Source organism: Neophocaena asiaeorientalis, unplaced genomic scaffold (assembly GCF_003031525.2).
Source record: "Neophocaena asiaeorientalis asiaeorientalis breed wild unplaced genomic scaffold, Neophocaena_asiaeorientalis_V1.1 scaffold226, whole genome shotgun sequence".
Classification (NCBI taxonomy): domain Eukaryota; kingdom Metazoa; phylum Chordata; class Mammalia; order Artiodactyla; family Phocoenidae; genus Neophocaena; species Neophocaena asiaeorientalis.
Window position 1 is genome coordinate 1,737,561 of NW_020173037.1, and position 18,640 is coordinate 1,756,200.

At 38.2% G+C, this 18,640-nt stretch overlaps 1 protein-coding gene across 2 annotated transcripts in view; it reads left to right on the forward strand.

The window, feature by feature from the left end:
- SNTG1 (syntrophin gamma 1) overlaps window positions 1-18,640 on the forward strand; it is a 188,126-nt gene that overhangs the window by 159,787 nt on the left and 9,699 nt on the right. Inside the window, exon 16 of one of the 2 annotated variants that reach the window (XM_024742651.1) lies at window positions 10,486-10,596. The exons of the other annotated variant lie outside the window; for it this stretch is intronic. Coding sequence (XP_024598419.1) covers window positions 10,486-10,596 — 111 coding nt within the window. The remainder of the gene's footprint in view (window positions 1-10,485; window positions 10,597-18,640) is intronic. 2 annotated transcript variants of the gene reach the window in all.

Consider the following 18,640-nt stretch of genomic DNA (forward strand, 5'->3'; position numbering starts at 1 on the left):
TTCATAATGAAGGGAAATTTTCTTCTCTCAAAACAACTTTTTAAAAGTGTTCCTTTATTATTTTCCTGTGTCAACATCTCCAATATCAAAATGATATTTTTTTAGTTGTATAGGTAATATGTTAGAATTATAGGATGGGGGAATTTCAGGGTTTGGAGGCCCCAAGCCAGGGAGTGTCACCTTGTGAACACTTGACTGTACTGTCTGATTGGGCACTGAATCTTCATAATGCATTCACATCTTTAAGTGGACGTTAATTTTTACAGTGTTTCAAGGTAAAATTTGAAAGGAAATTAATATGGTGTATATTCACACTTTTCATTTTTGAGAGTCTCTTCTGTGGCTTGGATAAGTTGAAGGGCACTAATTTTGAGGATCTTCGACCTACTGTTTTTGCCAAGGACATATGACCTTCATGTACACACACAGTTCACAATATGTTTAATTTGACTTTTTCTAAAATGCATTTATATAGTTACAACATAATCATAATATAACTTCCATGGGTTAAACTTCTAAAAATAGAATTAGACCTTCCTTTTTGATTTATGTTTTTTATTCAATAATATTTCAACTCTTTCCTATCAAAGGTAGTTGTTAAAAATCCAGAAGGAAAATTCGAGAATCTAAGAATGAACATTTTCTTGATGCATCTCCTACAAAAGTAGCACTCAGCACACGTGTCTTTCCCTCCAGTCCTCCTGGGTCTCTGCTTCATAGAGATCCCTGTTCTCATGGCGCCTGGTGGAGAGGATGGACTCAAAAGGGCTCATCTGAGGTTTGCTGGTTCTTAGCAAAGGGAGTTGTTCGGGCTGGAAGCGTGTAACGAGGGGAAGAGCGCCGGGCGGTACTCAGAGGAAGCTGCCTTCTCCTCGGAGTCCACAGTCACGGCCCGCTGACCAGGCAGGGGCTGACAGCGCTGGCAGGACCCGCGGGGCCACGTTCAGAGTGAAGCAGGCAGCACCGGATAGCAGGGGCCTTGGCCTTCGTGGCCGATGTGGCCCCCGCGCTGCTGGGTGGTGCAGTGACAGCGCCTCCCTGCCTTAGAGCAGTAAGTGCTTACTCCTCACATGGCTGGTTCCCTCAAGCATCCCCCACCTGGCTCTGCTCCCCTTACTCCTGATTCCTGTGGAGCCAGGAGGTCAGCCCAGCACGTCCTTTTCTTGCCGGTGACACAGGCAGGACAGAGCAAGCCTTACCTGCAGTCCTTCTTCATGTGCCCCTGCTGCTAGGACATCTACAGGCTCCCACTGGTCACAGCAGGTCACATGGCTGAGGCCACACCAAGTCAGAGGGCAGGGTGCCCGGCCCACGGTGGCAGAGCACAGATCTGGGGTGATGAACCCAGGGCTGACACGCCACAGTGCCGAGGGCCACCAAAGCCGCCAGGACCTGATGGCAGAAGCAGGATGCCGTCTGTGATGGCCTTGGTGCCTTGGGGAGGATGCTTCGGAGGGGAGAAGAGTGGAGGGGGGGCGGGGAGGTTATTGGGCGTGTGGCTTAGACCTGGGAGCTTGCAGAGCTGTAGGGACCTGAGTAACAAGGAGGACGAGGTGCCCTTAGCAGGGCTTGGAGAGAAGGGCGGAGCCTCTGACCCGGGCAGCTCTGGGGAATTATTCTCCCGAAAGTAGCCACAGAGGCGTCATTGGGTAGTTACTCTGTTTAAGGATCGGGCTCACTTTTCTAATACTGTGTGTCTCACAGTAGTTCAGTGACTTTTCTAAGTTTCTTGGAAAACCCGTTCCAGTGGCGTGTGCTCTAGCACAGGACCCAGATACTATAAACAGACAACGCATGTCGTGGCCTTCAATGCCCGGGTGCATTCCTGGCAGCTGGTCCCCGCACCGCGCAGCCTCAGGACGGCCTCTCCCCCGGGACACTTCTTGGTCTGGAACACAAACAGATTTCTGGCAGGCAGGTGTCAGCAGGTAACCGAGATAGAAAATTATTCCACGTTCACTGGGTGAACAGAATTTAGGCTCCACTGGGACCCCCGACATGGGACCCGTCCTCTGCAGACCACTCAGGCCCTGGACATACAGGGGCCCTCACCCACCTTGAGTGACTCAGACTCTCCTCTTTAACCGCTTTTTAACCAAATCAGGATGATTCGACACAGAAAGACCATGCAGCCCAAGGTAATTTGTTATATGTCGCTAATTTAATGAACATAATAGTTTTCAAGTGATGCCTTTTACATGTGAATCAATTTCTAGAAAAATAGATTTCTTTGAATTGGGGAGTTTTTTCTTATACTTAGGGGGAAAAGGAAAATGATTGACTCACAGTAATAAAGTTCGTAATTAAATGTTAGAGATCAAATAGTCAAAGTGAAGAACTGGCACTGCCTCAAAAATAAAATGTGCAGGAACTTATGTGTTAATTTAGCAGTTATTTCATAAACTGCTTGATCTCTGTAGTGGAGCAGCCTTCAGACAACCTGGAGGAGAATAAAGCAGTGATGGCTTATTATGTTGTACAGGTATATTGACTTAGATGGAGCTATCCCAGTAAACTCATTTCCTTTTCTCTCTAGAGCTGTTACTCTCCACTGAGCTGGCAAAGATGTGTGCATATGTTAAAAAGAAATCACTAGAAAAGAGCTGATTTCTACAGAGAATCGATAATATGAGTTATCAGTGTGGCTGAATTTTATCACGTTGCCAGAAAGAAGCAACAACAATAAACAAAACAAAAACAAAACCCTAAGGATCCAAGAAATTTATACGAGAAAACCCACATTTTCTGCCAGTCTTTATTACACAGACAGCGTGTAAAGTTTCTCAAAATAAAATTAGTATGTTACAAATGACAAATAGCACACCACATCCAGCAGTGTGTGGAAACATGTTAGTACCTCTTTTTCCACGTGTATTTTGGTTATTCTATATCTTTACATAGATATGATTACAAGAAGTACTCTGTACAATCAACCCACCAGGTTGATGGGTTTAAGCTATTACAAAATAACGCACAAGGTCTGCATTTTAGAAACACTTTTCTTCTGTTTTCTTTTTCTTTCCTGTTTGAGAGATTCCAAATAAATTGTCAAAGTGAACATCTGTATACCCCTCTGTGAATGTTCCATATATTTGATGAAAATATTTATACATATAGACATATCATATAGGGATAGTGTAGAGTGCATTTGGGGGGAATAAATTTAAATGAAATACGTTTGATCAGGATGAAATATGTTTGATCAGGAAGTTTCATCCAGTCTTTAGGCCCCTGGCCTGAGGATGGTAAGCTTTGGTTCTGTTAACTGGAGCTCAGACGCACGCCTGGATCCCTCAGGCTGCGTCCCGAACACGTCTCAGCACAGGGCCCGCCCCGGAGCTGGTCGTCTTCCTGATTCTGACTTCTCTGCGTTCCTCTCTCCGTTATCAGAAGGAATCTGAATAGTGTTCTATACCCGGGCCTCTTCCTCAACAGCTGCCCTTGCGTAAATCTGGAAGGTTCACTCTGACGGAAGTAGGGCAACCCCTTCTCATCTGGTTACGGCAGCCCAACCTGCCTTCTCGATGTACATATGTATTGAACACACGCCTATGTATCGTCTCTGTGCAGACACAAGGAACACAGAGAAGGGTACACTCCCTTCTCTCAAGATGTCCACAGTCTAGTGAAAGAGACACACCTGGAACTGGGGGCTTTCAGGAAGTCTGGGAGAAGCCAAAGCATTGCAAAGACATAGATACCTGCCCTTCTGTCCCTGTTCCCAGCCACTGCCAGATTAATGACGCTTCTAAAATGTAAATTCGGCCATGTCATCAGTCTCCCTTGTTACATTACTTTAGTGGCTTCCTACTGCCTTTATGACATCTGTCAACACAGGATAGAAGCCTCTCAGGGTTCTGGTCTCTGTCTGGATTTGGCATCATCTCCTGTGTCTTCCAGCTTTTGAGGATCCAGCCGTACCCCATGCTTTTCCACATGACACTTCCACAGCTTACGTTCACCTTGAGAGCAGATCTGCCTCCAGAAAGCCTTCCCTCACAGACTCAGGGGAGGCCTAGACACCCCCTGGTGCAGCACTGATCATCACACATCACAGCTGAGATCGGTGGAGACATTGCCCTAGTCCAGACTCAAGCACCGTCCAAGGACACAGAGTCAATCTAAGGACGGGTGAGGCGTGTGCTCATGAAATGATGTTGCCAAGGAAACACGTGGGAGCCATGAGCTCTCATCTAATTCTGCTTTCTTTTCATATTGCTATTTTTCTCCCTTTATTCATCATTTCCATTCACATTTATAAGATTTACAAAGTTACTGTACAGTTGATGTACTAGTTTTAGTAAAAATGTAATTTATAAAGTTCAAAAACATGATCAATTAGGATACATTTGACATGAATGAAGAGCAAATGAGAAGGATAAAGATGTGCAAAGAAAAATATTCTTAAAGAAAAGGTTTGTCATGGTTTTCTACTAAATAGGCCTCCTAACCCACCCACAGAAAAAAAAGGAAGGAAGAGGACGCGCTTACGGGACACTGGCATTCTAACATGTGTTGTTAATTCATCTCAGTGGGGAGGGGAGGATGGAAGGCAGCAGAGGGGGTGTGTACCTGGGCTGCTTGCAAAGTCGAAGGGGGAGGCAAAGCAGAAAGAGGGTTTTGAGGGAAGATTTGATTTTCTGGTTAACAAGAGACCCATCAAGACACCCTGCAGCAGAAAAAGCAAAAGCATGTTTGTGGTTATTGCTGGGCAAACACTAGTTAACCGCCAAATACCAGGCGACTGGTGTTACAGGGAGATAAAAACAGATTCTGCCTCCAAAGCAATTTTGTTGTAATTTTTAACGTCTTCTGTGTAATAAGTTGTAATCCATATAGATTGTGCTTTCTGGTGTGTTTGCCCCCTATGTTGCAAAATAGGCTTAGATTCCTCAGAAGATAGATGACACAGAGCTTAAATTACCTTCATATGTAGACGTTATTTCATTTTTTGGAAGAGGAATTTTTCTGTGGGCCGAGAGAAATTAGGCTCTGCCCACAGTGAACCGATAAAGAGACGGATAAATGTATTAGAGGTTTTTTGGGTTTTTTATTATTATTATTCTACTCTAGAGTTTTTCGTGTTTTATTTTATTTTATTTATTTTATTTTATTTTATTTTTGGCTGTGTTGGGTCTTCGTGGCTGCGCGCGGGCTTTCTCTAGTTGCGGCGAGCGGGGGCTATTCTTCGTTGCGGTGCGCGGGCTTCTCATTGCGGTGGCTTCTCTTGTTGCAGAGCACGGGCTCTAGGCACACAGGCTCAGTAGTTGTGGCGCACGGGCTTAGTTGCTCCACGGCATGTGGGATCTTCCCAGACCAGGGCTCGAACCCATGTCCCCTGCATTGGCAGGCGGATTCTTAACCACTGCACCACCAGGGAAGCCCTAGAGATTGGTTTGCCTATTTTGTTTGGCATGTAAGTTTTTCATCTCATTTGTGCAGCTTCCCTTTCCATTTATAGACATACAATTGATGAATTATATTTTTGAATAGTCTGCAACTAAGGAACACGATATCATACAAACACTTGATTCATTTGCTAACCTGAGTCCCTCAGTTGCAGCCCGCTCTGCCACCCGTCTCTGGGGGATTACAGCCGGCTCGGAAAATCTCTGTGGTAAATGTCGAAAATATGGAGGAAGGGAAAGCTTTTTCTTTTCCCTTCCCACTGAAGTTCTTTAGATCACTGGCATTTCTAAACTTTAAGCCAATTCTAACCATGAATCTTAAACAAATGGGTAGCTTATGGGACACTTTTTACTTGGAGAGAGAGAGTGAAAGAAGCTTATAATAGCAACAGCATTGTAAAGAAGAAGCAATGATGACTCAGAACAGACCATGCTTGAGAAGATCAGCAAATTACTTTCCTGAGTTTCGTGTCTTGTACCAAATGGGGCTCTGAGTCTGTCCTCTATTCTAAGGATCTTTCAGACTATTTGCAATGGAAGTTCAGTTATAATCGTGCTCAATCAACGGGTCTTTGATGTTTGGTCAGGCAAATAATTGTAGAAAACCAAAGAAGCAGGTTGGGCTAAAAGAAAAGTAGGAACCATGGAGCATGGCCGACTTGGGTTTGATTCCCGCTTAATAGTTGTGAAATACTATGAATGTACGTGATGTTTCCTTAATTGCATCCTCTGGAAAATGGCAGTACCCTAGCTATTGCAGGGATTAGTGGGAGGATGTGAAAGGGTCTAGACCAGCGTCACACTCACTGTAAGAAAGATGACATTCCGCTGAAGGACAGCAGTGGACACATGGAACGCTTCACGGGCCCTGAGTGAAGTCCATGTGGCCGCCCATAAATGACTCAAGGTCAGGAACGAGGGATGGGTTCCATGCTATGTGCCTTATGATTTTCACATGAATATTCTGCTTGATAATATTTGAGCATTTCATCTTCAATCATAAGTGGATTAATCACTGTTTGTAAGCATAGTTTATAAAGATTTCTCACTGGTTTAAGAATGACGACCTTAAATTATAAAACCCAATTGGCATTGAATCCAAAGGTTTCAGCGTTATCTGTTTGCCTGCATTATTTCCTTTTATTTTTTCCAAAATTGTTAGAGCCTGCCGTAATTTAAAGACGGCGCATGCATTATGAAGAGTGGTTCAGAGGCAAATGCTTCTTTTGCAGAATTTTCTTTTGTAATCTTTAATTGTGAGGGCGCTTTGGGTGATAACCTTTTACTGTATATTTTCCTATTACCCACCATGTTTCTTAGCCATCTTCAGTGACTTTTTTACAACTATTGAAAATGCTGGGACTTATTGTGTTCTCCACACGTACGGCATCTTTGCTTGCATGTTTCAGTCACTTAAAAATATTTAAAGACATCTTCAAAATGCCAGGTACATTTTAAATTTATCATTTCATATAGTCATTCCGACAGGATGTTGAGTTGAACACTGTTTCTGACTGTTAAAAATTAAAAAAAAAGTTTTAATAAATACCACTAGTAAGGTATTTTGGCTCCATTATTACTAAAATCCATTAAATAGTATATTTTATAGGGAAAATTTTTTTTATAGTTTCTTGAAATCTATTCCATGGGATAAAGCTAGCTGAACAAAGTTAAATGAGTTTCTTTTTCTGAGGAAATGAGAATCTGGCCTGTGACCATTTATTCTGAAGACTTTGGGTGGAATTCTAGATTTCAAAAATCCTCAGAAATGTTTTCATACATTTGCTATCAGTTTTTTGTTTGTTTTCTTTCTTTCCCTCCTTTTGGACTTGCTGTCCATCAAGTTCAACAAATTAAGATTACCACCGGTTGCAGGAATTTTCCAATCCAAAACCAACGCCCCTTGGTTAAAGTTATGTAGAGAGGGCAGAGACCCCTGGGCTTGCAGAGTTCAGGAGATACTATGTACTATTTGCTTACATCATATCCCTTCTACTGTTGGAAAGTTCACAGCACTTTATAAGTTCTCACGTTAGTATATGTTTTCTGGCGTATTCACCAAAATCAATGCAAGTACACTTTAGCTGCATACATTTCTTAATTTAAGAAAATACTGATATTACCATAACACTGTGCTCTACCAACAGTACAAATTCATATTATTGTTGCAATAACAAATAACATATCCAACGCTGAAGTTTTTAACTGAATTTATGGTAACATTCAGAGTAAGAGATATTTCAATTTTGACATAATGAAATTTCTGAAGTTTTACTTTGATTCCAAAAATTGAATGGAAAAGAAGTTAAAGCTAACTGATCTTCTAATTGAAAGATTGATAGACAAATGACATCATTTAATCGTGAAGTTCTTCTGCTAATAGAGACAAATCAATATCAATAGCTTCATTTTGATACATGAACAAGAAAACTTGAAGTCCAAAATTTGATTTAGAAAGGGAGTCATCTGATCTACATAAAAATTTATGCTTAAAGGATATTTTAAATGTACTTATCTAAATATATTACAACAACGTTATGGCAACAGAAATAGCATGGTCTAAGAACAGTGGTGTCCACTCATCTTTTTCAGCATTGATATTCATAACATAGTTGCCATAATGTTTATCAGAATCTTAAAAACAAAATACAGGTATAAAGACTAGGATTTCCAAAGATTCTTGAATTAAGCCAATTTTTATACCTGTGTAACGTTTACTGATTATATTTTCGGATTCCTCCAAATTGGTGTTAATGGTTTCATGGCATGTTAAGTCACACAGTTTACCTAGAAGGTTCTAGGTCTTACTAGTTTACTGAGTTACCTCTGAACTGACCAGTCTTTCAGCCCATCATTAGATTCATTAACTACTTTATTCATGTTTGGCGCGATCTACTCACAGCCGAGGATCCATGCTCCATATTCCGAAAAGTCTCCAGGCTTCCCTCCCGTATCTGCCTCATCCGCATTCTTAATTTTGTTACTCTTTAAAATAATGAGCTTTAACAGCTGTTAAAGTCTGGCCTTTGGAAAGGTCGGCTAGTTGAAATAGCAAATTCCTGGTTTACTTTTATGACTACATATGAAATATTATTTCAAGTTATAATTATAATTTGAGAATTTGCAACCTTTACTTTTACAGTTAAGCCAAGCTAGACATAGTTTCTTGTGCAAAACCACATGGTAGGTTAATGTCAGGACCTGAGCCGTGTATGATAATGTTTCTGGCAGACGTTCCCCCGCAGCCTTCTACAAGCTCCCTTGTTTTAACACATGTACCTGCTTTCCTGTTCTTATGTACCCCTTAAAGTCATATTATTGCATTTTCCATGTAAATACATGACTCTTATGAGCATTATTTTAATGCAAATTGTTCAGAGTTTTCATTTTTTTATATTTATTAATAATAAGGTGTTTAACGCTTTCCTTTATTTTTCATATATTGTATTTCCTTACAGTTAATTTTTTGAAAGGGAATGTCTGGATCACATAACATCCACATTTTTATGGCTTTAGTATATATTATAATTATTGCCCCAAAGAATCTCACACAGTTCCCAGGAATTTTATACAAATATTTCAAGATAAACTTGCTAGCTTTAGTTATTTTAATTTTCAGTGATCTTTGCTAATTTAACGTTTGGAAAAAGCGAAGTCATTGTAATATTACCACACTCCTCTTTTTTTCTAGTGAGATTGAACATGCTCTCGTATTTATTAGAAATAGTAATGGTTTTTCCATTTTCTTCAATGACTTTTCTCTGTAGTACTGTCTTTTTACTTATTATGTTGTTAGGATTTTCCTTATACTTTACCGTATTTCCTGCTATATTGCCACTGTTTGTTGTTTTTCTTTCACCCTAACCCTAATTGTACAAATGAATATATAATTTCTTACTAGTCCTAAATCTAGAACTCCCTCTTTTCAAAAGTTACTAAATACTCACTTACCTACTACCGCGTAGTTCTCCTGGATTGTTTAAATTATTTCACTTTTTAAAACATAAAGGATTTTATTTAGAGGAAGTTGTGAGATAAAGGATATAACTCTTCTATTTTTCTTCCAGAAAGTTAATTTCCCCAGATAATTTTATTGTTAAAAGATGCTTTATAGTGATAGACTTAAGGCAAACATTTAAGAGGATTTGTAATGACTGGATGTTGCTTCTGTATAGATTGTGTAGCCTCATAGTAAGAACAAAAGCAAAGACATCTTCTTTATACAGAGACTAATATCTTCAGAAAACTGACGGTGTCTTTTTAAATATATAATAAAATGCTTAATATATAAGAGCATAAATGTTTGGTGAATAAATAAACGAGCAGTATTCTGCGTAACTTAATTTTGCCTCATTATTATATGTTACTGAGAATTTCCTCGTCCTTATTTTTAAGGACTTTATGATGTTGCTATTTTATTATCCTTTTAAAAGTGTAAACTTTTTAAATTAGCATGTAGATCTCATACTGTCTAAACCTGCTGCTGCCACATGGGAAGATGGCGTTTAGCCACGTGATCTTCTAGACCGAGGCCCCGCGGATGGGTGGGGCTGGTCCCATGAGATGTTCGTGCTGGTTTGTCTCATGAGGGCACCATGGAAGTTTCCGTTGTGATCGGTTACTCAGGCTGACCTTTCATCTTGACAAAGACACGGGTTATTAGTTTGAGCTTCAAGAGAGAGTTCTACAGAATTATCGGTTGAAAATCACCTTATCGCTTCTATGGATGAAAAAAAAAGAAATGGAAAATAGGTGCTTTTGCTGATTCACTGGCATGGACTTAGGCTTTAAGTGAGTTTGTTTCTATTTCATGATAATGTAAAACCAGATACGCAAATTGATTTATTCTTATATATGTTTAAAATGACAATTTCATGGGAACCAAAGTTATTTCAGGAAATTAAAGGATATATTGAATACTAAGCCTTTGATAAGTATATTTTCATTTACTTTTTAATACTGGGATATAGGACTAACTCAATATGATTACCTTTAACCAGTTAAAGAACAATTTCTTGGTTTGAATATAGCTATGAGTTGCATTGACTCGCCTATGTTTTTTTTTTTTTTCCTTTAGGCAGTACTTTGGAGGTACAAGTTTTCTCAGCTTAAAGGTTCTTCGGATGATGGCAAGAGCAAAATCAAATTTTTGTTTCAGAATCCAGATACTAAACAGATTGAAGCAAAGGTAAACTGAAACTCATCACAAAGACCACCTCTAGCTACATTAATGCCATTAAGAAAGAAAGGGGAGAAACTTTAGGAAACCCAAAAGTGCGAAAACACACGTTCTCTGTTTTTACCTTGGAATATACTGCATGGCCAAAAGAATAAATTCACTTAAAGATTTTAATGGCAAGTTTTCACTGAAACGCATACCTTAAAATAAATTACACACAACAAGTTGCATTTCTTAGTTTTAATTCCCTACGAACTGTATTTGTGTCACACTAAAATAATATTCCGGGAACTAAAACAGTCACCTTCTTGATGGTTTCACATTCTAAATAATAATTTAAAATATTCTGACTCTAGTTTATCATTTTTGATTCCCTCTTCAGATATGAACACAAATCCCCAAAGAAAAATATATTTTTAATCAATTTATGTTTTCCCCATGTTATTCTATGTTAAATAAAATGAATAAATGAATGATTTTTTTGCTTTGCTCCATGCAAATTTTCAGTATTCTGAAATTTATTAACTATGCTGTTTTAACTCATCAGAAAGATTCACTACTTTTGTGCTTATGAATGTATATTTGTAAATATTCAAAATCTGAGTGATTTCCTTTACCCTTCTGTGAAATTCACAGCCACAGTCTTTGGGTTAAAATGAGTTATAAATATATTATTTCAGTGGGGAAGAAAGAATAAATAATGAATACCAAAGTGAAAAATCAATTCTATGGAAATGAAAACTGAGACATAAATTTTCAACTCTGGATTAAAATCACCGTAATTCTGTTACATTCCTGTATGTATTAAATCCAGGGGGAGTCTTGGCCTGCCATTCAGAGCCTTCCAGGGACCGAGCCCACCTGACTCTCCCGTCCACGTCTCTTGCGGCCCTGCTCTGTGTCCAGACCAGAGGCCCTCATTCTCCCTTTAACAAGACGATGCCTTTCTGGCCTTATACATCAGCTCATGCTTTTGTCTGGAATTTGCTCCTTAGTCCCCTCAGCTCTTGATCTGAATCTCTCTACGAATACCCACCCCTGCCTTATGTTTGCCTCTGACTCCTCCTGGGCTGCAGGCTGTTTAAGGGGGGCTGTGCAGGCAGCTCCTTTCTGCTGACTCCTGTCCTCCTGCGTTTCTTTAAAGCTTCCCTGTTCCAAGTGGTCTTGCCTTATATTTGTCTCGCATCAGTGTGGACGGAGGCCTGGGTAACTTCACCCGCTCTGTCCATTTGCTTGTCTCCTAATTCTCACATCTACACCCCATCACAGCCCATCCCTAAGCGCAGACCTTTCTATGGGGCTGCAGCACCTCTGCTTTCCCCTCCGGCTGCCATGGGTGGATCGTTACTCTATGTCACTTACACCGCTGTGCCACTATGAACAGTGCATTACTGTTGTCCAAAAGTATGTATCTTTCGCTTTTGGTGGATTTCCCAATCTTTCACACACAGGACACATCCTAATACGGGTGAATGGTGTTAATGTTGTCAGTTCTATACTCTTCTGGCGAACGTGGCATGTCAGCCACTAGTTGATAAGTTTGATTTGATAAGTTCCTTCTCTTCTGATACTTTCAGAGTGCTAACAAATCCTTAGTTGACAACATGAAGCAAAAAAGATAAATGCAGGGAAATGACTACTAACTGTAGTATTTAGGCTTCAGTTTAACGTGGTGCCTATTATACATGCACCTAATTATACTTCCTTAACTTTTCTAGTCATTAGTTGTCTGCCAGCTTCTAAATACTACTTTTTCTGTTTATAATGTTTTAAGCAATATTTCATAAATTCATTTAATAAGAAATAGTTTCAGAAGATATTTATTGAATGTTTTTCTTGAATTTAGAGGCAGTGATTTTTTTTTTAACATCTTTATTGGAGTATAGTTGCTTTACAATGTTGTGTTAGTTTCTGCCGTATAACAAAGTGAATCAGCTATATGTATACATATATCAAGGCAGTGATTTTTAAATAGTGAAAAGAGCAGTCTTAAAACCAGTGGGAGAATCTGACCATTGGTGAGTTGCCAAACTTCTTTAAAGTCGCCATCTCCTTCTATAAAATGAGAGAGAGTAACACCTCCACGGGCAACACTGAAAGCACCAAATTAAATACGGAGACTGTTTAACAAGTGACACTCGCCAGTCAGAACAGTGGCCAGCTCTACAGAATTGTTTAGCCGTACTGGTGTGTATCACCTGGGCAAATATCATAGAAATTATATTAGATTAAAACTAGTACAATTGCTAACTATGCTATAACCTTATAACCGCAATTTGTGAGCAGTAGTCAAAAGGACCGTCACAGGAAGAAAGCAAGGAGAATGCCAGCTTTGTGTATCACATCACAGGACTCATGCGACCATCTGTCGTAAGCATGGCTTATGGTTGGAACTGATGTCATTTGAGAATTCAACGTTTTCTCTGTTTAGGGCAGCCCTTTTTTTTTTAATGAGAGAGTAGGCAACATGATATAGTGGAAAGAAAATTAGGATCAGGTAACCTTGAGTAAAAAAAAAAATCTCATCTTTACCATTTCCTGGCTGTATTCCCAGAGGCAATTCATCACCAAATTATGACTGCTACCTTGCAGGGAAAGTGTAAGGAATAAATACCCCTGGTACCTGGCGTATGGAAGACACTCGGTAAATCACTTATGAATGATTTCATCTTTAAAGAATGTAGCATAACAACTAAGGAAGTATTAAAAAAAAATAGCAGTATTATTATTAGGAGAGAAGTTAGTAAAGGTGATTACTTAACATATATAGACTGTTTGTCCTTCCCACATTTAAGAAATTCAAGTTTATAACCATACCCCAAATTTGTGTCATTTTTCACATGCTTTGGACAGTTTCTGTGTTTTGTTCATTTCTATTAATTTTTATAATTTTAATGTGGGAAGTTTGGCCTGTGTCCCCGTCTCCAAGTCAGGGACAGGAGCTTCTCCTGTATATTTATAATATAACTCCTCTTAATTTATGTATGTTGTAACACTGGTGTCCACTCTGTGTGGTCATTTTTCACTAGCGTGCCTCCTTCACTAGACCAAGAACTTTTAAGCACAAGGAGTGTGTCTTACAACATACAATCGTCAGGCTTAACCTGATGCTTGCCTGGGATCAGGCAAGTAATAACTGTCTGCGTTTCACTTCATTTAATATTTCCTGGTACGTTGTTGAGTCACTCTCCACAATCTCTTTTTCATTTAGGCAAACAAAATTAGGTAGTCATACTCTGAATGGATGGAGGTTGGAAGATAATTTCCTGGTACGTTGTTGAATACTCTGAATGGATGGAGGTTGGAAGATAGGAAGAAGTATTAGGTAGTCATACTCTGAATGGATGGAGGTTGGAAGATAGGAAGAAGTATTAGGTAGTCATACTCTGAATGGATGGAGGTTGGAAGATAGGAAGAAGTATCTGGAATTTACTTTGTGTAGCGGTGTGCTGAATCGTTTATTCTGATTATTATTTCCTTTCGTTCATTTTTTAAAGTCTTGGTTTTATTTATACTTTCCTGCAACATAAATAAAATGCTGCAGAAATATTTATTTTAAAACATGTTAGAAAAATGTCTTCTGGGAAAAGTAAACACAGTTACCAAGGCCAAAGCTAAAGGCCATATGGATGTAAAAGTGTTTGTGAACTCTTCCAACTCACAGGAAGTTATAAAACTAGAAGATGTTCTCTGTACCCTTCATCCAGTTTCCCCGAGTGGGTAAACCTTATGTAACTATAGTATAATATAAAAAGCAGGAATTTTAACATTGACACCATACGTGTATATTTCACATCAGTTATAGCATGTGTAAATTTGTGTACCCATATCCACAATCAAATACACAACCATCTTCCTCATGCTGCCCTGTATACACACCCCTGACTCCCACCGTTCTTAGTTCCTAGAAGCCACTGATCTGTTTTTCACTTCTGTAATTTTGTCATTTTGAGAATATTGTATAGATTAAACGTACACTGTGTGAAATCCCGAGATGACGTTTTTCGCTGAGCATAATGCCCTCTGTCTGCATATTGATCGTTTGTTCCTTTTTACTGCTGAGTAGTATTCCGTGATATGGACCCCATTTTGTTTAACCATTTATCTGCTGAGGGACATTTGACTGCAGTGTTTAGTTATTGCTGCTATGAATAATAGTGTACATGCTTCTAGGTAGACATGACATTTCATTTCTCTGGGATAAATGCCCAGGAGGGCAGTTGCTCAGTCATATGGAAAATGTTTATTTCGTTTTAAGGCAAATGCCAAATTGCTTTTCAAAGTAGTGGTGACATTTTACATTCCCACCAGCAATGTATGAGAAACTCAGTCTCTCTACATCCTCACCAGCATTTGAAATGGTCACTACTTTTTATTTTAGCAGTTCTCATCATAGTCTTAATTTGCGTTTTCCTAAAGGCTAGCAATGATGAATAACATTTTACATGACTATTTTCTCTCTATATATGTTCCCTTTGATGAAATGTCTTTTCCCGTTTTTTGCCTATTTTCGAATTGTATTTTGTGATTTGTTTTACTTAGAGTTTTATGGGTTATTATGTATTTTGTATATGAGGATTTGTTAGATGTGTTGTTTGCAAATATTTTCTTTCATTTTTTAATTTATCTTTCATCTTTTTAACAGGGTATCTTGCAGAAAAATTTTTAAAAACTTTACAAACCCTGTTTATCAGCTCTTTCTCTTAAAAATTATAATTTTGGTGTCATGTCAAAAATTCTTCAGCACGTCACAGGTGCCAAAGGTTTTCTCCTATGCTATTTTCAAAATGTCTTATAAGCTTTCCATTTACAGTTAAATATATGACACATCTGAGTTCATTTTTCTTCTGTAAGTTGTGGGGCTTAGCTGACCTTCTCTGTTTTGCCTGTGGTTATCCAGTTACAACAGCATCATTTGTTGTAAAGACCATTCTTCTTCTATTGAATTATTTTAGCAGCTTCATTGAAAATTACTTGGTCCTACCTCTGTGGTGCTGTTTCTTGCATCTATCTCTTTGCCAGTATTATACATTCTTGGATAGAGTAGCTATATAATAATCCTTGAAATGGATGATTCTGTTCACTATACTGTTATTTTTCAGAATGCGTTAGCTGTTCTAGTTGCTTTGTATTTCCACAGACATTTTACAATTACCTTCTCTGTATTTATGAATAATGTCACTGCCCCTTCGGTAGGGATGGCATAATCTATATATCAATTTCAGGAGAACTGATGTCTTTACTATGTTGATTTCTTAAAGCAATGAAAACAGAATATTTTTCTATTTTTTGACCTTCTGATTTATTTCTTCAGTATTGTGTAGTTTTCATCATATAAATCCTATTCATGTTTTGTTAGATTGGCATTTAGGTAAATCATTTCTTCTTTTTTGGGGGGGAATGTAAATGATACTTTGAAAATTTTATTTTTCAACTATTAATGCTACTATGTAGCAATATAATTAATGTTTATATATTTACATTGCATCCTGAATCCTGTATATATATATATACACACACACACACATGTATATATATATATATATATATATATATATGCACTTAGTTCTAGGTCTTTTGTTTCTATTTTCGATTTTTTAAATTCTTTGCATTTATTTACACAGATTATCAAGCCATGTGCAAATCAGGAGAGATATGTTCCTTTTTTCAGATCCGTATCACATTACGATCTTTTTCTTGCCTATTTTGCTGCCTACAAATTTAAATACCATATTGAATACCAGTGATGAGTGCAGACATTCTACATTTCTTCCTTATTTTAGGGGAAAGTCATTTAGCTTTCCACCATTAAGTATGATGTTAAATTTAGTGGTCTAATAGAAACTTTTTTCTCAGGTTGAGTTAGGTCCCCTCTATCTCCATTTTTCTGAAAGTTTTTACCATGAATGGGTATCAGTTAATACGACAATGTCAATTTTCTTGCTTAGCTTGTTAATGTAGTGGTTTATGTTCATTGATTTTCAAATACTGACCCTGTCTTACATTTCAGGAATAAACCGTACTTAGTGATGTGGAATTTTTATATATACTGCTGAATTTTATTTCTCAAAATTTTAAGGATTTTTGCTTTTACATCTATGAGAGATTTGGTCTGTAGGTTCTTTTGTTGTTGTTTTTTGCTTATTTTATTTTGCTTTGTTTGGTACTGTCTTTGCCTGGTTTTGGTATTGGGACAAACTGTATTTATAAAATGAGTTGAAAATATTCCTCCTCTTTTACTTTCTGGAAGATATTGTGTACTATTTTTGTTGATTCTTTCTTTTTTTAACATCTTTATTGGAGTATAATTGCTTTACAATGATGTGTTAGTTTCTGCTTTATAACAAAGTGAATCAGTTATACATATACATATGTTCCCATATCTCTTCCCTCCTGCGTCCCCCTCACTCCCACCCTCTCTATCCCACCCCTCTAGGTGGTCACAAAACACCGAGCTGATCTCCCTCTGCTATGCAGCTGCTTCCCACTAGCTATCTATTTCACATTTTGTAGTGTATATATGTCCATGCCACTCTCTCACTTCCTCCCAGCTTACCCTTCCCCCTCCCTGTGTCCTCAAGTCCATTCTCTAGTAGGTCTGCGTCTTTATTCCCATCTTGCCCCTAGGTTCTTCGTGACCTTTTTTTTCTTTTCTTAGATTCCATATACATGTGTTAGCATATGGTATTTGTTTTTCTCTTTCTGACTTACTTCACTCTGCATGATAGACTTTAGGTCCATCCACCTCACTACAAATAACTCAATTTCGTTTCTTTTTATGGCTGAGTAATATTCCATTGTATAGATGTGCCACATCTTCTTTATCCATTCCTCTGTTGATGGACACTTAGGTTGCTTCCAGGTCCTGGCTATTGTAAATAGAGCTGCAATGAACATTTTGGTACATGACTCTTTTTGAATTATGGTTTTCTCAAGGTATATGCCCAGTAGTGGGATTGCTGGGTCATATGGTAGTTCTATTTTTAGTTTCTTAAAGAACCTCCATACAGTTCTCCATAGTGGCTGTATCAATTTACATTCCCACCAACAGTGCAAGAGTGTTCCCTTTTCTCGACACCCTCTCCAGCATTTATTGTTTCTAGATTTTTTGATGATGGCCGTTCTGACCAGTGTGAGATATCTCTTTGTAGTTTTGATTTGCATTTCTCTAATGATTAATGATGTTGAGCATTCTTTCATGTGTTTTTTGGCAATCCGTATATCTTCTTTGGAGAAATGTCTAACTCAGAATGGATTAAAGACTTAAATGTAAGGCCAGACACTATCAAACTCTTAGAGGAAAACATAGGCAGAACACTCTATGACATAAATCACAGCAAGATCCTTTTTGAACCACCTCCCACCTCCTAGAGAAATGGAAATAAAAACAAAAATAAACAAATGGGACCTAATGAAACTTAAAAGCTTTTGCACAGCAAAGGAAACCATAAACAAGACCAAAAGACAACCCTCAGAATGGGAGAAAATATTTGCGAATGAAGCAACTGACAAAGGATTAATCTCCAAAATTTACAAGCAGCTCATGCAGCTCAATATCAAAAAAACAAACAACCCAATCCAAAAATGGGCAGAAGACCTAAATAGACATTTCTCCAAAGAAGATATACAGATTGTTGATTCTTTCCTTAAGGTTTAGTAGAGCTCTCTAGTGGAACCATCTGGGCCAGGAGATTTCATTTTGGGGATTTTTAAAAATTAAGAATTTAACTTACTTAGTAAATAGCTATTCAAATGATCTATCCTTATCAGATGATTTGTGGTAATTTTTACTTTCCAAGGTCTTCATTAATTTTATCTAAGTTGTCAAATTTGTGTGTGTAGACTTTTCCATAGTATTCCCTTATTGTCACTTTGAAGTCTGCAGATTCTGTTATGACACCCCTGAGTCATTCCTGATACTAGTCATTGATGCCTTCTCTCTCTTTTTCTGTCAGTCTTGCTAGAGACTATTCAAAGAACCAGGATTACTTTCTCATTTATTTTCTCCATTGAGTTCTGTGATCAGTTTAATGAATTCTGCTCTTATCTTTCT